Source organism: Gavia stellata, chromosome 11 (genome assembly GCF_030936135.1).
Source record: "Gavia stellata isolate bGavSte3 chromosome 11, bGavSte3.hap2, whole genome shotgun sequence".
NCBI classification, from domain to species: Eukaryota; Metazoa; Chordata; class Aves; order Gaviiformes; family Gaviidae; genus Gavia; species Gavia stellata.
Window position 1 is genome coordinate 7,557,026 of NC_082604.1, and position 16,374 is coordinate 7,573,399.

A 16,374-nucleotide genomic window follows, 5' to 3' on the forward strand; every position below is an offset into this window, starting at 1 on the left:
GGCTAATAACAGTTGTTACAGGAGACACTTGTAATACTGTGTCATGCTAAAGGTCTGATCCAACCAGGCACCCTGTATCCTTGTGTCTTTTTGAACTTGATGTGAAGTGGTGGTGCTAATTGTATATCTGGTGTGTTGATAGACTGAAAATACGTCAATTTGGTTTGCAAATTACTATTACTATAACTAGTGATTAAATCAGCATTGGAAACTGCTAGGCCAATGCTTTGTTACACACTCAGTCTGCATGAGAACATGAGGACTATGACGGGTCGTAAAAAGATCTGCAAATGATATTGTAGAAAGCAATGCTAGCCATATCTTTTGTGTGGTGTGTGTACAACTGTATACAGTTTCTAGCAGTGATCTTACTATTAGTTTCTCCAGAATAAGGAAAAAAAATGAACGGGTAGATATTGCCTAAAGTGTTTAGAAAAGAATTGCCCCTTGGCCATGCTTCTGTATGTACTGTTTTTCCAGACTATTGATCCATACCTTTACTTATTTATAGAAATAAGATTTTTACTTTTGGTGGAATACTTTCAGTGAAGTACTGCTCCATTGGAGCTGATGGTAAAATTCATACTGGCTTCAGTGAAATCAGGATTTAAGTGTAAGCCACATACTACAGCTCTCATTTGCTTCCCTACAACTACAACTCAACATTTGAAAACAAGACTACCTGAAGGCCCCTTGCTAAGGCCATGGAAGGGTGATTTCCATTGTAAGTAAAAAAATAGCTTACAAGGTCTTAAACTCCAATATCTTGTTTTATAGCAAACAGTCCTATTTTGGTGTAGTCAAGAATTATAGTATGCACACATTTATAGTGTTTAATATCTTTAATTGGCATTTCTAAAAATAGTTTTATTTGCAGTTATTCCTTTAAAATGATTTGTTAAAAATATTTTACTCTAACTATACAGTTCTAATGTGATCTTCATTTCTGTGTTTGCTCTCGTCACTGATGATGTTCATTACCAGCATTTGGAGATTTGGTGGTAAGTCTGTAAATTCTACTGTTCACTTCTGTATCAGCAGTAGGCTCACTGTACCTTCTTAAAGACCTGCTTACACTTGACTCCACACACTCTTATTTCCTAGGAAGAGAAAATAATTAAAAAATACAACTTTTACATAGGACACATGCATTACACATTCATGTGTATGTCCAGCTTAATTTGAATCCACAATCTTCTATCAAATTAGATTGGGTAGCTTGTACATATTTTAGCCTATTTTTAATCCTAAAAGAAACCAGCTGGTTTGGGTTTGTTTTCTGGTGAAAGGTGGAGTAAGATAAGTTATGAATCTGCATGTTGATGACTGGTAGTTCAAACCTACAAACCAGAAATGAGCTGAAAGCCCACTCTAGCAACACAATGATCATGGCTAGAAAAGGACAGGTAGTTGTGTACAGAAGATTTGATCTAGGTCTATAAATCACAGCACAGCAGTGAGTTTTGACTGAACTTGACCATACTGGGGGCCTAATGCTGTCTACTGTTCCTTTGTGTTCCATAAGAACTTTTCAAAAATCCCTACTTGCTAGTCATTGGATCATCGTGAACTGTGCATAAGCAGATGCAATGACATTTACAACTTGGGCACTGGTTTGTGAGGCCTACTGTGGTTTACCTAATCTCACCAAAGATGCAATTTAATCTTCTCCATTACTGAAACTATTTAAGTTAGACCTGAGAAATACACACAGTATGTGTTGGGATGTGTGGAGGTGTTGACTGGTTTTGGTGAAAGAAGAAAAAGGGGTGGAACTTCTTAAGGGACATAAAAACAAAGGTTACATATGACCTAGTAGAAGAGATGTACTTTCTATTTCAAGGTAAGACTTTTAATAAAGCTGTCAGAATATTTCGAGGAAACAGGAGGCAGAGTTTCCTGGGAAGTTATGCACATTTTCTTATGAGGGACTTTGATAAAAAGACATATTAAAAAAACCTTACACTGAGTCAATAACCTTATTGGCATATGTTGCTAGTTCCTAGTAAGAGAAAGTGCTTCATGATGAACTGATGAAACAAGCAGATTGATACAGTGATTTTAGTTAGGACCTGTTTTGTTCACTTCTATATGGGTAACCTGGAAGAAGGAGTGTGCAATAAGGGCTAAGAGGTCTGCTGACAGTGACAAAAACCTAGAGAGCGGAAGCAATCAATATAATAGAAAAGGGCAATAAAACTCAAAAGGAAATGCAGAATGGTCAAATAAGTCACTCACATAAAATAGAATCCAAGGAGGAAAAAGTACTACAAAGTACAGACCGTAGAATGAAATGGAGAAAATAGGAGGCGATAAACTACCGAAGGATGTGGTATTACTCTCTACAGAACTGTGGAAAGAATTAAATTACCACTTGACTCATTGTGTAAAGTTCAGTAGGATCATAAAGCTATCGAAGTATCAATTTTTTAGAGGTAACTGCCCATTGTCTCAAAGGACTCTCAAGAGTACGGGACCTAGTAATCTTAGCTGGTCAAAAATAAGATACTAAATGGGACTCTTTTACTATATGTTTAATGGAGAGAGTTACATTAACAAGGATTCAGAGAAATAAAGAGGACATCTTTTGAAGTTCATGAAATACAAAAAGTGGTAAAATTGAAATATTGGGGACTAGCCTCTAAAATACTTGGTTGCTTCCTTTGCATGAAGTAACTTTGTACTGACTGTTGTGTACATGAGAGGCAGATTGTGATAAATTGTACAATTGCCAATGAATGCATGGATGCCTGCATGAGCTGGCAGGTATGATACAGAACTTTTCAGAGCCTTCTGAAAAAGCAGCCTCAGATCAGTCAGGTTACCTTGGGGTACCTAAAGTGGCACTAGAAACATATGTTTGAGCAAATGAATCTGAATTTATGACTTCTAAAATCAAACTCTTGACAGGGTAAAGTATAGAAAGTGGTCTGGCCTGGAGGTCCATGGCTAGGTTGTATGGCTAGAGTGTAATCAGAGTAAGGATAGCAGAAATCAGGGCTAAAGAAATTGGTGTCAGGGACAGGAAATGGGAAGAGATAATGACTGCGGAGCTGGCAAGGGACAGAAACCGGGATGCCAATACAAAGAAATCCAAGAGCAACTACTGCTATTGCTTCATATATATACAGATGAGTGCACATATGTGTATGATTGAGTGCAGCAAGGTTTAAGTTGAACTTCTAGGCCAGACATTGTATGGCGAATTGCAACCTGTTTGCCAGCAGAGAATCTGAAAGAGCTGATGCCTCGTGTCATGGCACCAACTGTTGTAAAGCTGGGAGGTAGTGTAGAAATACTGTAGTTGTCTGTGTATAGATAGAGGGAATATGTATACACAGAAAATTCTGGTGTCTCCTTTTTATTGCTTCCCCGCTACTTTCAGTAAGCCCATGATCTCAGCTATAAAATAATCACTTACACAGTAACTTTCTCCCTACGTGCATTATATCAAGTATGTAGTCCAGATGGTAAGATCTGTCATATACATTCCTTTCCCGAACTGGTTTCTGGGACTTCCAGTATACTTCCTGAAAATTGTGTTTAGTAATAAGGTGTGGAGGAATGGCTTAGTAACGAGGGACACGATCTGATTCTCATGAGCAACCCAGTCTCTTATGAGGGGAAAGGCTCAGAGGAAACCGTTAACTGTCCTTGAAAGCCTGTTGTGATAAGAGACAGTGGAATGGTAAACAAGAAGAAGGAGCTACATCCAAGAAGAGGAGAAGTGCTCTTGTGCGTGCACAAGAGCACTGTACCAATCACACTCACCGCCTTGGCGTATGAACAGAGGCTGTAAGCCAATCATACAACTGTTGTGGACGCATTTTCTTGGCATCTGTCTATATATACTCTGTAAGCTTGAATACAGGGGAGAACGACTATACTCATATTGAGATTTCATCATTACTCCGGGTCCGTCTGCCACTCCAACAATAAGGGGTTTGGGGTACTTTTGCAAAGATTTCGTAACTCTGCTACTGATTTGAATATTTAGAGAACATCCATTTAGACTGTTGAATGCTAATAGTACTGAACAGCGAACAGAAATGGAGGCTGGATTTTATTATCTCAGCAGGAAGACTGCCTTTTACCCACATTGATGAGAGAGTGAGGATGCTATAAAGAGCTATGTGAGAAAAGAATAGGCATCTTCTTTCAGGCCCTGTTAACTTAGAAAGATAAAAATGATGATCTGAAAGAACATGACATTTCAAAAACTTAATTGCTGTTTTAGTTCTGTAGGCTATAACACAGTCTGGTCTGTAATTATTTTAAAAGAACAATGGTGTATTTTCCCCTTACGGCTTATTGTTGGATGCATAATTTCACCAGCTCCCATACTGAGTATTTCACAGACTGTATGAAGGACATTCTGTTGAATGTCTTCTTCAGTGTAAACATTTCAAACTGGTACGTCTGGACAGACAGTCAACACAGAAAGAGTACTGCTTTGAAATCAGGCAGTCTTTGTAAGGGACATAAAAGCATAATGGCTCCAAATGAAATTGTTGCTTTAGAAACAAGTCAAATGCTGCACCAATACATAATTATGTCAAAGTAAGGCAAGATAACACAGCACACACAGCTGTGTTATAACAGCATTGCATCTAGCCATTTTAATAGAGTGGCATTCAAAACCTGTTGCATGATCTTACCAGGTGCATTTCATCTCCTTCAATCCACTGGGTCCAACCACGACCTTCTTTTTCTCCATTCTGTACACAAAGAAGCTTATCTCCATCCCAAGATACAGTGGTCTAACAAAATAAACATGTTCAGTGTTACTGTAGTATTCTCTGATATTATGATTAGTTTCCTTAAAACAAAACTTCTAATATAATGAATGATTAATGTATCTCATAAGAAGAATAATTGTAGAGTGTTGTAACACTTAGGATATTTACAGAAGAAATGAGCTTAAATAGAAAGTTGCTGCCCAACTGCCTGTCAAAACCTGGAAGGATGAGATAAAGCCATTTAAATGCAAGAAAAAGATACCATAAAAATCATTATGTAGACGTGCACTCCTCTCTCCCTGCTGACAAATACAGCAGCAGAAGGGATGTGCAGCCTAACACTGTGTTTGCAAAAGGAGCTGAAAACTTGAGATTCAGTTTGTTCTTTCCACCATGAGAAGGATTCCCCAGCTGCTGTACCTGAAAAAAGTACCCACCTACTGGCAGCTATGGATGAACAAGGCTTTTAAATCCTAAGCTGTTTTTTCCCCCATGTCTTAATCTGCCTTCCATCATCGAGCAGAGTGGTTTGGAAGTATCAGCAAATTAGTAACTTTGCCAGCATCCTGCTTTGTGTAACTGTAGCTGGAGAACTACTTGAGCCAGGACTGGCAGAATAAGAGTGAGAGTAAGGCATTGCAGGATTCAACATAGCACTTTTGTGAATATTGGGGCTGTCCTGAGTAGTTCAGTAGAACTTGATTAATAAAACTACTTAAATGTATGAGGGTGCATCCTGCAGCTTGTTACTCTGGTTAGCCTTTACTGACAATTTGCATTTCACATCTCCCTAAGATAAAGAGAAGCAATACTCTGTAAAATATTTGAAGAGGGAAGGGGAAGAGCAGTGACATTTTGTGCTCCATGAGGACAATTTAGCATCAGTATTAGCACATGGCTTTTAAACCAGCTTGTTTGAACTGAATCTGAGGACTAAATATGGAATTACTGTCTACTTGGTAAAAGTCTTCAGCCACTGCCTGTATGAGTAGTCAAATATGGAGAGAAGATGAATTCTGATCTATCATTAAAGGAAAACTTACTGCATTCATCCTGTGTAGTTTCTAAGAAAAGAAGTCAGCCTACATTTGTCATTCTGGGAACTAAAACCAGTTCCACATTCAAGAACTCTGCAGCCCTATTTATTTAATTTGTGTATGCCACAAACAATTAATTCTTAAATGATAATCATGATAGCCACTATCTTTAAACGAGTACTGCCAGCAGTCTCCACCCCTGGGAAGCATTACACTAAACAAGCATGGAAAATGAATCACTAGAAAGAGTGCCAGCATAGATAATCATAGGCAATCATGGGGTCTCTGAAAGACAAACTCATCTGTCCTTGCTAAAAATCTCTCCAATTTGGAAAATGCATTCACAAGTTCTTCTGTTCACTCTTATAAAATGACGTATTTAAACCAAGTAGTAGATAACATTTTAAAAAAGCCATATCCTTTTAATGTATAAAATTCTCTTCCTTATCTGTTTTGAATCTGTAGACATCCAGCTGGAGATAGAAGATAACAAATAACACTAGTCAAAGTGAAAAATGTTTAATTTATAAGTTAATAGATCTAAGAATTTCTGATGATTCTAAAAAATGAATATATCAGAAAATTAACATTATTTCTACTGATGACTTGTAGATGTGAGGGATACTGTGGAATGAAGCATTTGTATATGCAGCTTTGCTTAATAAATGCACTTAATTGTATCCATTGAGTATTACCTCAGCATAGTTTAATCATTAGACTAGCTTAATAGTTAAATTTTGTGGCTTTATATGTGAATTAAAAGGCAATATACCATGATAAAGTAAGATCCAAATTTATTAGTACTACTAATAATCAAAGTAAGTTGTGGAAGCTATTAGTCTTGATAATATTCACTAGCTTAGTACACCTGAGGGCAGTTGAGAAATGTTTGTAGCAGTGCAAGGAAATGTTAACTTTTTCAGCCTCCAAGGGTGATTGATATTGTTTAATCTCAGAAAACAACACACTTTTTTCTCTGGCTTTCTTGTTTTTCCAGTCAAGATTAGATATTGCTTTTGGCAATTTGGTGATAACCACAAAGAATATAATACCACAGACCGTTAACCAAGCTGTTTTATCAGCCAGTTTTCTTGGTTATCATCCTCTGCTTCCCTTCGAGAAATATAAATACTGAAGGGATATGAGTAAACCATACAGTTTCTGATTTTTGTACGTGGCTATTTTGCTATGAAGGTTATAAAGGACAGAATATATTGCAGGAGAACGTAATGTCCTCTTCTTTGTTAGCAGGATCAACCACTTTATGACAGTAAGATTAATCAGTAGCATTTTTATCTTTTCTTTTTTTAGGTCAAACTGTAATGTCAAACTGTAATAATAAAAGACACAACTAATACAGAAGACAGAAACTTCTCTTTTATCTCAGACTGAAGTAAATTCTTCCATTCCAATTATCTCTATTGAGACACACATTGAGTATTAGTTGAAGTTGGAGTTGCTATGGCTGTTATATATGCACTGGCTGCTGCTAATAGTCCACCCTTTACCAACAGCTAAGATACAGCAATGCTTGCCTTAGAACATTTCCAAATATTTGAGTCAGAACATAATAATAATATTCAAAAAATACCACTGTAGGGCAAATGTTGGTAAATATAATCTCTTTCATTGTATATAAGAGCAAATATTTATTTTTAAAGATTGGATCATGATATTGCCATTGTATAATTAGAAGTCAAGCACTAGAAGGCAGTTCTGTATGAACGTTTAGTTGCTGTTGTTTTCCTCTCTTGGCACAACACTTACTATCAAGATAAAGAAATGTTTTACCTTTTGTGTAAAGCAACTTTTCTTAGAAAAGTAGGCTTTTATAATTAACCTTGTTTGCCACCATTTTGATAATAGCATTATCTAAGGTTTGCCTGATTACAGAGACTGAGCTACTGTCTCCTCTCTGGAATGACTGAAAATCTTTGCTGGGGTTTGGTGAGCACAGCATCCCCAGGCAGACAGTTCCTATTCTTCATCTTCCTCCACAAGCAAGAGGAGAAGAAGTAGACAAATTTTGAAGACACTGGAAAGTTGTAGTTTTGTGATGGTAACAGAACCAACTAGATGAAAATGAAGACGATATTTCTCTAAAAATGAAGGCTCCTGCCTTTTTGAGCATCTTGTACTACCTTTAGGATAAATGGAAGACTTCATTTATTCCTTTCAACTAGATAGTACATAATCTAGTTCATCATAAGCAAGCTTAAGTTCTGCTTACTTACTACCTGATCATACTTAAACCTAAGATAAATACTTCTTAGGTCAAATGCATATAATTACGTAGGAAACTTCAATAGAAAATAGTGATTAATGCGATTAGTCTCTAGTGTGATTAAAAATACTGAAGGGGCACAAGAAAAATTAATGGAGTGAGATAAATAAGAGTGAGTCTTGCCTCAGTTTAGCTTTTCTCAAAAAGTCTAACCACCAACACTGCACATTTTTTGGATTATATACTCTTTGTTCTTGAGGTGTAATAACAGAATAGAGCCCCTCTGGGAGGTGAAGAAGCCTTTGAAGCCTGAGAACACAAAAAATGTTCAAATTTTCTTCAGTTTTATGATATGATTTCTGCAGTCTTACACTTTTTTTGTGTACTTAGATATTGTTCTTTTATTACTTAGCCATTCACATACTTTTGTTAGTCATTTAATCTCTTTGTGTTATGAAGATTTAAATACATGTGCATAGCAACACCATCTTCCTGAAAATTAAAGCCAGAAGAAGTGATAATTAAAGTATTCTCGTTACTATTTTCAGTTATGAGACAAGGTAGATTTATTAAATGAAATATTTAGTAAAAACAAAGCAAATCTATTAATTATGTATTTGCATTTTCTCTAGTAGCAGTAACAGTAGTGAAGTCTTGTAGAATTACAATAGATATTACTTCCAGCTTCTAGTGGCAAGACATATTGAACCACAGCCAGAGATACTGACTTCTGTAATTTACTGAAATGGTCATCAAACTATTTTATCAGAGAACTTTGCATTTCTCAGTGAGGTCTAAGTGCAAAAACATTTGATGCTGGCTCTGCACAATGTTTCTCATTCCCATGTTGGCTATTCCTAGTGTGCTTGCTTGTGTCATGTGCTCTGCAGTTGAAGATACATAATGTATTTTACAGGTGAATGAAAGAAAATAACATTTATTTTAAAGTAGTCCATGAACATTTTTTGTTAATGCTACATAAATTTTCCACACATTGCATTTACAAATATGAATTGCAGCTACCACCTTTCATCAAAAATATGTTATTGATTTCCCATCTGTAGGAGAAACACAGAAGTACCAGTTCTATTTTTCTTCTACTTCTCTTCAAAGTGTTGTCTCTATATTATGGTGCAGCAAATGACTGCAATGCTCTAAAACTGCATGACACACTCAGTGCTCCATCTCAATCCAGAAATTCTCTGCTTATGAGAATGACCAGTTATTTTACAACTGTAATTATGATTTAAGATGGATTAAACAATGGAAAGTAATTGTTTAGGTCAGATGACACAGGAAAATCCAATTTGAGCTGTGTCCTGATTGTGTTTACAAATAACACCAAAGAAAATATCCTAGAATTTTTGGTCAAACATGGCAATATATGCAACAAGATATTTAATAGCTTCTCAAGATAAAGCATTTTCATCTGTACTAAGTATTAAAGTGATATAAAAACCTCTGGTAAGCAGTCTGCAGGGGAAATTTTCATCAAATGAAGTGCTGATGGAATAAACTAATGTTGGTAACAGACAAAATCTAATGTAACTGTGAAGGGGCATTCTGTAATGTTGTAGTCACTGCCTATGACCTGTGTAGGAGGCATGCTGCACACTGCGAACAGGAGGGCTACAACCATGTTCAGGGTTTGTCATCTCTCCATTCTGTAACTCCTTTTATCTCGTCAAATCTGCATCTGGCAGGTTGGTGACAGATAAACTACTGAGAAAACAGCAACAAACCCAACAGAAAAATTAGTGGTAGGATTCCTGGACTTTATCTCAAGATCCTGCTGCTGGACAAAGGCTATACCTATTCAGCCATCCTGTAGCTAGTTCGAATGATAAAGTCTATACCAACCTTTCCTTCCCTTTCTAACTTCACTTCAACCCTGTAGAAGCACTTACAAATCTAACCTCCCATTTCATCATTCCTGTTTTTATCCATGCAGCAATAGAACTCCCAAAGTTAACTCATAGGAAATGGTTGGTAGTACAATACAACTCATTTCTCAGCTGTTTGTGGGATTGGCAGATGTGACATCTCTATTAGGTATCTATAGCTACAGGACTCTGAAATGTGTTAATGCCATTACAAACTTGCTCAGATTGTTATTGAAAGACAAGCTGGTTATAACGTGGGCATTCTGTACCTGACTGATAAGCTTACTGAAGTTTGCTGTAAGCAAAAGATGAGACATTTCTAGAAGCAGTATTTTGCTTCTATGATTGTCAGCATCTCCATTGCTAGCAAAGGGGCTTAGAATTGGATTGACAAATTTTAGATCAAAGGGTAAGCTGCTGTCAGATTGGATCAGATCTTAAATGTTCAAATTCCTTATTTTGAACCCTTGCTCATAAGAGTAATGAAGGAAAGCAATGACCAGAGACGTGTTCCAAGGAGTAGGAGAGTAAATGTACCAAAGCTCCAGGCTATGCAGGTGACAATATGTGGGAGGAGGAGTAGAATCAATATTTTGGACAGTGCATAATGTTTTATTTCTTAGGAATGGTGAATTTTTTTTTCTTACTGAAATAAAATTGTATACAAATAATACAAAAATAGGAAGACTTGTATATATCCTATGCCAGAAAAAAAAGTACAAAACAGCACATCCAATTCACGTTGTGCAAGGATCAGAATAAATTCTAAGACAGTTACTGTTTAAACTAATGTGTATAATTGATTTATCCTCTGTGTAATTTTAGCAAGATGCAATTGTACATAACTCTAATGGTTTGTCATTCAAAATTGAATTGGGTAAGTCTGGTTATCAGGTTTTCAGCTGATTCTTTCTGATTGCACTTTCTGCATTCATAACTCTCTGAGCTTTTTAGGATTCACAAAAAGCTGAACTGCTAAGCCCATTGAAAACCACCCCCCCTTACAAAGCTTCAGTATGTTACCAGTGAATAACTAGCTCAAAGCTAGATCAGTCTCGGGTTTTAGACATGAATCCAGCACTGCAAAATTTGAAGTTAATGACATCTTAAATTAGATGGCAAAAGATTCTGGAGATCTCATTTGATAACACTGCGCAAATCTGCTGAGCGTATCACTTACAGGTAATAAGCAGTAATGCCAAAAGAGCATGCAGGGTGAAACAAGGCAGAAAAAAGGATACAGCTCCTCTTTACTGAGGCACAGAGACTGAAAGAGCCAGAGTTTTAGAGAGCCTGAGACAGATCCAAGAGTGGACCTCTGTTCTCTGAAGCAGAGGGGTGGGCTGGAGGACTGTTCTTCCTCACATGTGGACAGCAGTTTGTAAAAGGTCAGAAGCATCAACAGAAGACTACGTGAAGACTACCTCCTTTCAATTAACTGCCCCCCAAACGTCAGAGATTATTCCAATGAGGAGGTGGGAAATTTACAGAACTGCAGAGAGAGAGGGCACTAAATGTGAGAGAAGACTAGTATATACACACAGGCAATGACATAAAAACACCTCCCAGCAACAGTCATTCTAGAACAATGCTTTTTCCAACAAAGTATACGAGAAAATACTTACAAGCCAAAAAGGACAGCATTTGAAGAGGTAAAAGTCCAAAATAGTTGAATCAGAGAAATCAAGTAAAAACATATTGCTGATCTTGTATCTTACTAGACAGGCACAATTTATTTTGAGTCTTCTCACCTTGTGGGGGATCTCTACTGAAATTCCAAGTATTGGAATGTTGTTTGTTGGTTGTTGTTTTTCTGGCAGCGAAGTCTTCATTCCCATACCTACTCTAAACTAGATTAACAGCTGTGAATTCCATTTGCGGAACAGAGGAATCCTGCCTAAATAGTTAAATAAGCCTCATGAGCCATGTGATTTTATAACAGGGCTTTATTCTGACCTTGCAGCAGTACAAATCAAATTATGTCCAGAACAACTAAACTTCATTGCATTTTTCCTGAATACAAACTAGAGAGGAATCAGTTTCACATTAGGCACGCTTGTTATTTAAAACAGAGCCATGATCAGTTTCAAACAACTTACCTCCTCTCACTAGGATAGGGCACATGTAACTAGCACTGGTTTGTGTGGCAGAGGATTTGTAAGAAAACAGAATCACCTAAAAACATGGTGCATACAAGAAAGCGACTGTTAAAGGTCAAAAAAAGGACAAACTGAAACTGCTAGGGTTTATCCAGCTCAAGTAACAAACTGTTCCAGGAAGTTCAGACAGGCTTCCAGGAGTGACCAACTATAAAAATGAAAAAATCCTACCTGCAATGAAGGAGGGGGCCTATACTATCACAGGAGTATCAATTCCTACTGTCAAACCTTCAACTTACTTCTAAAATAAGTATCAGCAAAACTTTTTAGCCTTTACTTATCACAGACAGCATCAATTTGGAATTATTGTAGTTACACTCTACCCTGACTGACTCAAAGACACGTTTTACAGCTGAAAAGTGAACACAATTTCAGTGAATTATACCCAGGATCTAACCTGTTCACCATGCTAATATTATTTTTACTGATGTTACCTCTAGTTAGATGATATATTCTTCATTAAAAGAAAAAATGATCTATACCTATTGGATTAATGACTTCTAAGGTTATTTTTGCTAGTCCCCTGATGATTGCTCTGCCATATAGATTAATGTTTAATGTGTAATTTGTCTTATCCATGTTACTTTGTACTTCTTATACATTGAGCTACTTGGATAAAACTTACCCAGTGGGCTGCTCAGTCCACAATATAAATAACAATAATTGAGTCACAATCTCTCCCATTACACAGGTTGACTATTAATGATTAAGCCATTTATGGCATGCAGTTTCACAAGCTGTAGATGAGAAAAGGAAGCACCAAGAACGATATTCAACCTTTGCCTTTATGGTGGTTTTATTTGTAACACCACTCAGGGAGTGGTCCAGTTTATATCACCTCCATGACCCTTGCCTCACAAGACTCTTTCTGGACTGTTGGAGTTACTTTGTTGCTTAACAAGGGCAAGTTTTGCCTGACATTATCAGATTTGGGCTGAGGTGGCTTCAGAAAGACAGCTTCTTGTACTGTTTTGCCTTTGAGAAAACTGAGGTCTCATGCAGAAAAGAAATCTTTAATAAGAAAATTGAACTATGAAGTATGATACTTTGCTACAAGGCAAATAGAGAACCAGTGATCAGTGACCTTAACTGTACTGCTGCAGCTGATATCTGTTGTTGGAGGCCATAAAGGGACATGGAGGATTTCTGAAAGTTTTTGTGGAGTTACGCGCCTAAGTCACTCTTAACAAAGCAAACAGTCAGGGTTAGTGACTACCCCTTGGGTGTTTTTGGAAAAGGCAAGAAGATGCTCGTACCTTCTGCTTCCAAGGCTGAGTAAGCATTTTGCACTAAACAGCCAAGAGGTAAAATATTTAAGCAACCCTTGGAAGTAGGATGAACTAGGTTCTACTCCAAATCAAATAGCTGTTGTGACTAGAATAATCTTTCTCTAATTTCTTCTTTCTCGTTCAACATTTTGAATTCTTCCCCACCGCTCAATTTGGCAAAACAGGGTAGAGAATTTTGGCCTGTTACAAATAATGAAATATTTAGGGTATTTATCAGGAAATTAAGAGTTGTGTGTTAAATCTATTCAGCATTTCAAAAGCAGGACTAGGCAAGGGCAACATTTCCATGTCTTCTGAATCTGATTTTTCAGCACAGTGGTTGTCTGACACATTTTGTAAGAACTCATTGTAGGTACGTGCTAGACAGTCTCTGAGCAGTTACTTCTTTCCGCCATGTAGAGGATGGTTTAGTCCTCCTCTAGATGGAGTTTAATGGTATTTAAGTACAGATAATGCTTAGATGGAGACAGTTCTGTACACACTAACTCAAACATTGAGGACTTCAGACATTTTTAGCGCTTGAGCAGATGTTTTGAACATTGCTATCTTTGACAGTAATTTAGCCACCTAAGTCTAAATCTTTCTTTGGGCTTATAACTGTTCAGTGGATCTGGACCTCATTATCCTGATTAAGAGCCTTTCAGCAGTCAAAAATGCATTATGACATGGGGGCATTTTCCTATACACAAATACACACTGCTTCTGCCTTCTGTGAATTTTGCGTTCTGCACTCTATCATGCTTCTACCCTCTGTAACAAGGAGTACAGAAGGATTAGTTGAGGAACTTGCTAGCTATCCTTTCTTTTATTCTGATCTTCATGATATGTCCCTTTCCTGCCATCACCAGAGCAAAAGCGAATTTGCATATCCTAGTGTTAGAGAATACTATCGGTTTTAAATGGCACTATCTTTCTAAGAATGGAAACCTATTAATTCTCTTTTATGTGATTTCTCCTCTATAGTCCCTCCTGAGATATTTTTCTTTTGCTTATCAACTTCTTCACTGCAGGATATTGCAGGTGTCATGTTTTCAAACAGGAAAGAACTTGATATTCTCCAGTTTTTCCCGTGTTAATTGGTATTTATCAGTCATAAGTTAGAAAATATTTTCTCTCTGGCAAGCAGAAAGAGCTCATAAGGCAGAGTCCTCAGTGTTTGCTTATTGATTGTAATAAGATTTCTTCCAGTAGGTTAATTAATGCATCTGCTCTAATAAATACACCCAGGAATGAAGGAGCACAGGAACAAGAACAAGAAAGAAAAGCTGCAATTTCTAAGCACTTGGCTGTTCTTACACATGGGGAATAGTGCCTGACCATGCAATCAGTGGATTTCCTTTACCGTAAAATGTTACTCAGTGAAGAGATTCTGAAAGTCTGAACCTAAATGCCATTTGACTAACAAATGTCCCAGTATAATTGAGTAACATTTCATTGAAGTTACTATTTATTCACTGATAAAATTGTTTTGTGTTCCTGATTAAAATTAGCATTCCTTTAATGTAAAGGCATGCTAAAAACTGTGTGCGCATCTTGGCAAACTGAGAAGTACAGAAATAATTTTAGGACTAGCCACACAAAATGGTTAACAGATGTGGTCTGTGAAAGGCCTTAGGTTATTAGTATTCTTATTTTTGTCCGTTGTTAGAGTTCTAATTCTTACCATGCATTTGCGATCATCGACCCCAGCTAAATCCTCCTCAAACTCCTTTCCTACATCAAATTCCATGATGTAGTTTCTAAAAGTGCTTAGCGTTTTAATGATCATATGATCCCCATTCTGAAGGATTTCTTTGTCAGGTTTTAGCAAGTTTGCTATTTTTCTTACAGCAACATTTACATCTGAAAAAGAAAAAGAATTATTTTAATCCAGAAAAGTCTACCACAAAAAGAAGCTGTAGCTCTTGGGAGAACTAGAATGAACAAAGATAAATAGATGTTCAGATCTTTCAGGCCAGCATTCTCATCAGGAAAAAAATTCATAACCTAATTCTTTTAACTTAAATAAGTTAATGTTTTGATTTTCTGATTACATGGAATGCTAAAAAATACAATTTGTATTTGACAGTTAATAAGGCCTTCAATATTTCTATAGAAATACTAGTACTTTACATCAAATGCAAACACACAAAATTGCAGTAAGTACATTATTGTCTCTTTATTACACATAAAATTTTTTCTCTGTTTCAAATTACGGTTGTTTTTTTATGTTTGAAATCTGCCACTTACTTACCTCTTCAAGCTATGTAGTTTAATCTCTGTTAATGTAAGCTTCAAGATGGTAAAAAGTAGAGGCTGCTTAAGACAAAAATTTTGCATATGGCAATTCTTAAAGTGCATTCCTGAAAAAAATATTTCTCACAAAAACGATTTATTACTGTACAGGAAAAAATAGATTTATGTAAAGACTAAGACAGGTTGCATTTATTAGTTATTTATTAAAGAAACATTGAAGGGAACCTTACCCAGTGCTTTCAGATACTCCTCAAAATTGTCATTGCTGACCATTTTCCAGTAGCCATTGAAATCTGCAGGCATCCCAACTTCAGGTAATTGTCAGAATGAAAGTCTCAGAACAGTGTGTTGATTCTATACCACACAGCTCACTGCCTTTCTTTGTTGTGAGTTCGAACTCTGGTTTCTTTTATCTCTTTTTTAGACCATGTAGCTATGCAAGTCCTTCTAATCCGATTATTGTTGAAGTGTTGCCTTTAAATCCTTCCACAAGGCTGAACCTCTGAGATTTCTAACGACAGCAGGATGACTTGATTTAAACAGAAAGAAACATTCACCTTCCATATAACTTCTGTAAGGGTACTGATTATCTGGAGATCCATTTTAACCATATTGCTCTTCATTTTTCATGCCGCTCAGAAAAAACCCCTTTAAATAGCTTTAGTTTAGGATATTAGCCAAAGCTACACAAGTGCTTATCTTGTGTGGTTTTTGAGGCGAATCCTTCTTCCGTGAGTATGTTCCAGCTACTTTATGCTGTCTTCTTTTCAGAAAACGATCATACAGACTCTTTCAGTGAAAGCAATTT

At 36.7% G+C, this 16,374-nt stretch overlaps 1 protein-coding gene across 1 annotated transcript; it reads right to left on the minus strand.

Moving 5' to 3' along the window:
- Nucleotides 1-875: 875 nt before the first annotated feature.
- RBP1 (retinol binding protein 1) lies at nucleotides 876-15,982 on the minus strand. Its single transcript, XM_009813497.2, has 4 exons — nucleotides 15,797-15,982; nucleotides 14,995-15,173; nucleotides 4,659-4,760; nucleotides 876-1,100 (listed from the first exon to the last, which is right to left on the minus strand). The coding sequence occupies exons 1-4, from the start codon at nucleotides 15,867-15,869 to the stop codon at nucleotides 1,047-1,049; spliced, it is 408 nt and encodes a 135-aa protein (XP_009811799.1). The 5' UTR covers nucleotides 15,870-15,982; the 3' UTR covers nucleotides 876-1,046.
- Between the last annotated feature and the right edge of the window lie 392 nt (nucleotides 15,983-16,374).

Excerpts from the sequence above, each read along its gene's own strand:
- RBP1 (XM_009813497.2), bottom strand. The coding sequence starts at position 15,869 with ATGCCTGCAGATTTCAATGGCTACTGGAAAATGGTCAGCAATGACAAT. Across the intron at positions 4,761-14,994 it reads TCGATGATCGCAAATGCATG|ACCACTGTATCTTGGGATGG; the intron begins GTAAGAATTAGA and ends TTATTTTGTTAG. Across the intron at positions 1,101-4,658 it reads AAGGAGATGAAATGCACCTG|GAAATAAGAGTGTGTGGAGT; the intron begins GTAAGATCATGC and ends TTCTCTTCCTAG.